General features: G+C 52.2%; 1 protein-coding gene across 1 annotated transcript; it reads right to left on the bottom strand.

The window, feature by feature from the left end:
- Window positions 1-1,349: 1,349 nt before the first annotated feature.
- LOC113979398 (olfactory receptor 14C36-like) lies at window positions 1,350-1,958 on the bottom strand (the record flags this gene model as incomplete). Its single annotated transcript, XM_027706800.1, has 1 exon — window positions 1,350-1,958. A coding segment is annotated over exon 1 (609 nt), but the record flags the coding sequence as incomplete, so codon positions are not given.
- Between the last annotated feature and the right edge of the window lie 446 nt (window positions 1,959-2,404).

The following is a 2,404-nucleotide window of genomic DNA, read 5'->3' as shown; positions in this document are numbered from 1 at the left end:
CACAAAGGGCAGGGCAGGGCTCCACTCCATCCAGCCTGTGGGCTGGAGTGTTCTTCAGGACACCCTCCTGGAAAGCCCACCCCTGGCTCTGGTACAGCCCTCCCTGAACTGGGGAGGCACAAGCAGAGTTCACTGGGGGTGAGATGAGTCACTCACCAGAGTCCTTTCTCTGTTCCTGCTGTGTCCCCTGGGGTTGCAGAACTCTCCTTTACCAGTTCACAGACAGATTTAGTACTTGATCTCTGGGTGACTCCACCCTGGGCAGGATTCTGCTCCAGGCCTCCATTCCCTGCTGACTATATGGGATGGGCTGTCCCTGCAGATCCTCTGTGCTCTCCTGCACTTCCTGATTTCCTACAGACAAGTCCTCACCTGCCATCAGAGCCCTCACAAGCTGCAGAGCCCCAGGCAGGTGACTTGGAGACCATTTGCCACTGGCCGCCAGCACAGAACATCTGAACCAGCCCTCAGGCCCTCAGGTACCACAGTGAGTCACTTCTCTCACTGCAGGGACTGAATGGGGAAACAAGCAAAGCAATGAGACTTTGGAGAGTCTATTCCTTGGCCTTGTTCTTTACACCAACCTTTCAAAAAGAACAAAGTCTTCCGTATCTGTCCAGGGGGATCCCCTTTCATGATGGAAATGATGTTAAGGAGCCCAGCTCTGTCCCAGCAGTGCCCAGGGCCTGTCCCTGCCCATGGTCACAGGACTGACACACAGCAGGGACTGAGCTGCCAGAGCACTCAGGCCTTGGGCAAGGAGCAGAAAGGAGAGGGAGGTAGTGGAAAAAGAACATCTCTGAAAAGCCCAGGAGCAGCTGCTCCCTGGCAGTGCTCCTGTACCAGGACTCTTCACCCCTTCTCCTCTGCACACAGGCACTGCCCTCCAGCTTCAGGGAAGTTCTTGGAGGCAGAATCAGGAAAAAAGAATTCAAGTCCTTTATTCTACTCAGAGATTGTGATTCCTCATGTACAGAATAACAAAGGCAGGATATTTGAAGAATACTTGCTGCACAAGCTTTTAATTTGTTTAAATGCACACAGAGAATGATTCCTCATTTACACAATTGTGGGTCAAAACAAAGAGGTATAGAGTGAATTAGGTATGGGATGAAGAATAAATTTCTGTGTTAACAACATTAAAAGAGGAAAAAAATATAAGAAGACTCCCCCACCACCACTCTCAAAAGCTTTAGAAGGCAGGCTGGGCCCGTAAAGGGTTACACAATGAGTGTTCTGCAGAAGAAAAGAGGCAGGTTGTTGGCTCCTGAAAAGCATCCAGTCATCATTTTCCTCAGGGTATCCTTGAGCTCCTGGTTCCTGAGTCTATAGATGAGGGGGTTCAGGGTTGGAGGCACCACCGAGTACAGAACTGACAGAGCCAGATTCATGGATGGGGAGGAGATGGAGGGGGGCTTCAGGTGGGAAAACATGCCAGTGCTGACAAAGATTGAGACCACAGCCAGGTGAGGGAGGCAGGTGGAAAAGGCTTTGTGCAGTCCCTGCTGAGAGGGGATACTCAGCACAGCCCTGAAGATCTGCACATAGGAGAAAATAATGAAAACAAAACAACCAAACACTAAAAAGGCACTAACCCCAATAAGCCCAATTTCCCTGAGGTAACCTGAGTGTGAGCAGGAGAGCTTGAGGATATGTGGGATTTCACAGAAGAACTGGCCCAGGGCATTGCCCTGGCACAGGGGCAGGGAAAATGTATTGACTGTGTGCAGCAGAGCATAGAGAAACCCAGTGGCCCAGGCAGCTGCTGCCATGTGGGCACAAGCTCTGCTGCCCAGGAGGGTCCCGTAGTGCAGGGGTTTGCAGATGGCAACGTAGCGGTTGTCGCACATGATGGTCAGGAGACAAAACTCTGTTCCAAGGAAGAAGAACAGCAGAAAGACCTGTGCAGCACATCCTGTGTAGGTGATGGTCCTAGTGTCCCAGAGGGAACTGTGCATGGCTTTGGGGATAGTGGTGCAGATGGAGCCCAGGTCTGTGAGGGAGAGGTTGAGCAGGAAGAAGCCCATGGGGGTGTGCAGGTGGTGGTCACAGGTTACGGCACTGAGGATGAGGCTGTTGGCCAGGAGGGCAGCCAGGGAGATGCCCAGGAAGAGCCAGAAGTGCGGGAGCTGCAGCTCCCACCTGTCTGTGAATGCCAGGAGGAGGAACTGGGTCTCGTAGCTGCTGTTGGGCATTTGCTGCTTCCCAGCACAGGGAAACTGTTCAGAAACATGAAAAGTCAGGGAGAAGTTAAGACAGACTCCTCTAAGCAAAGACACTTTATATCTCAGAAATCCCCCAAAGTGAAAGGCTTTTCCTTTCCCTTGTTTGTGGTGGCTGAGGGTGCTGTGAGGAACAGGAGCTCTGCCCATGTGCTGCCAAGGGCTCGGTTTTCCTCTGCTCC

The sequence above is a fragment of the Neopelma chrysocephalum genome, unplaced genomic scaffold (genome assembly GCF_003984885.1).
Source record: "Neopelma chrysocephalum unplaced genomic scaffold, ASM398488v2 Primary Assembly neopelma1_78952, whole genome shotgun sequence".
Lineage (NCBI taxonomy): Eukaryota > Metazoa > Chordata > Aves > Passeriformes > Pipridae > Neopelma > Neopelma chrysocephalum.
The sequence above is the reverse complement of the archived record's forward strand: the minus strand, read 5'-3'. Positions and strand labels throughout refer to the sequence as shown.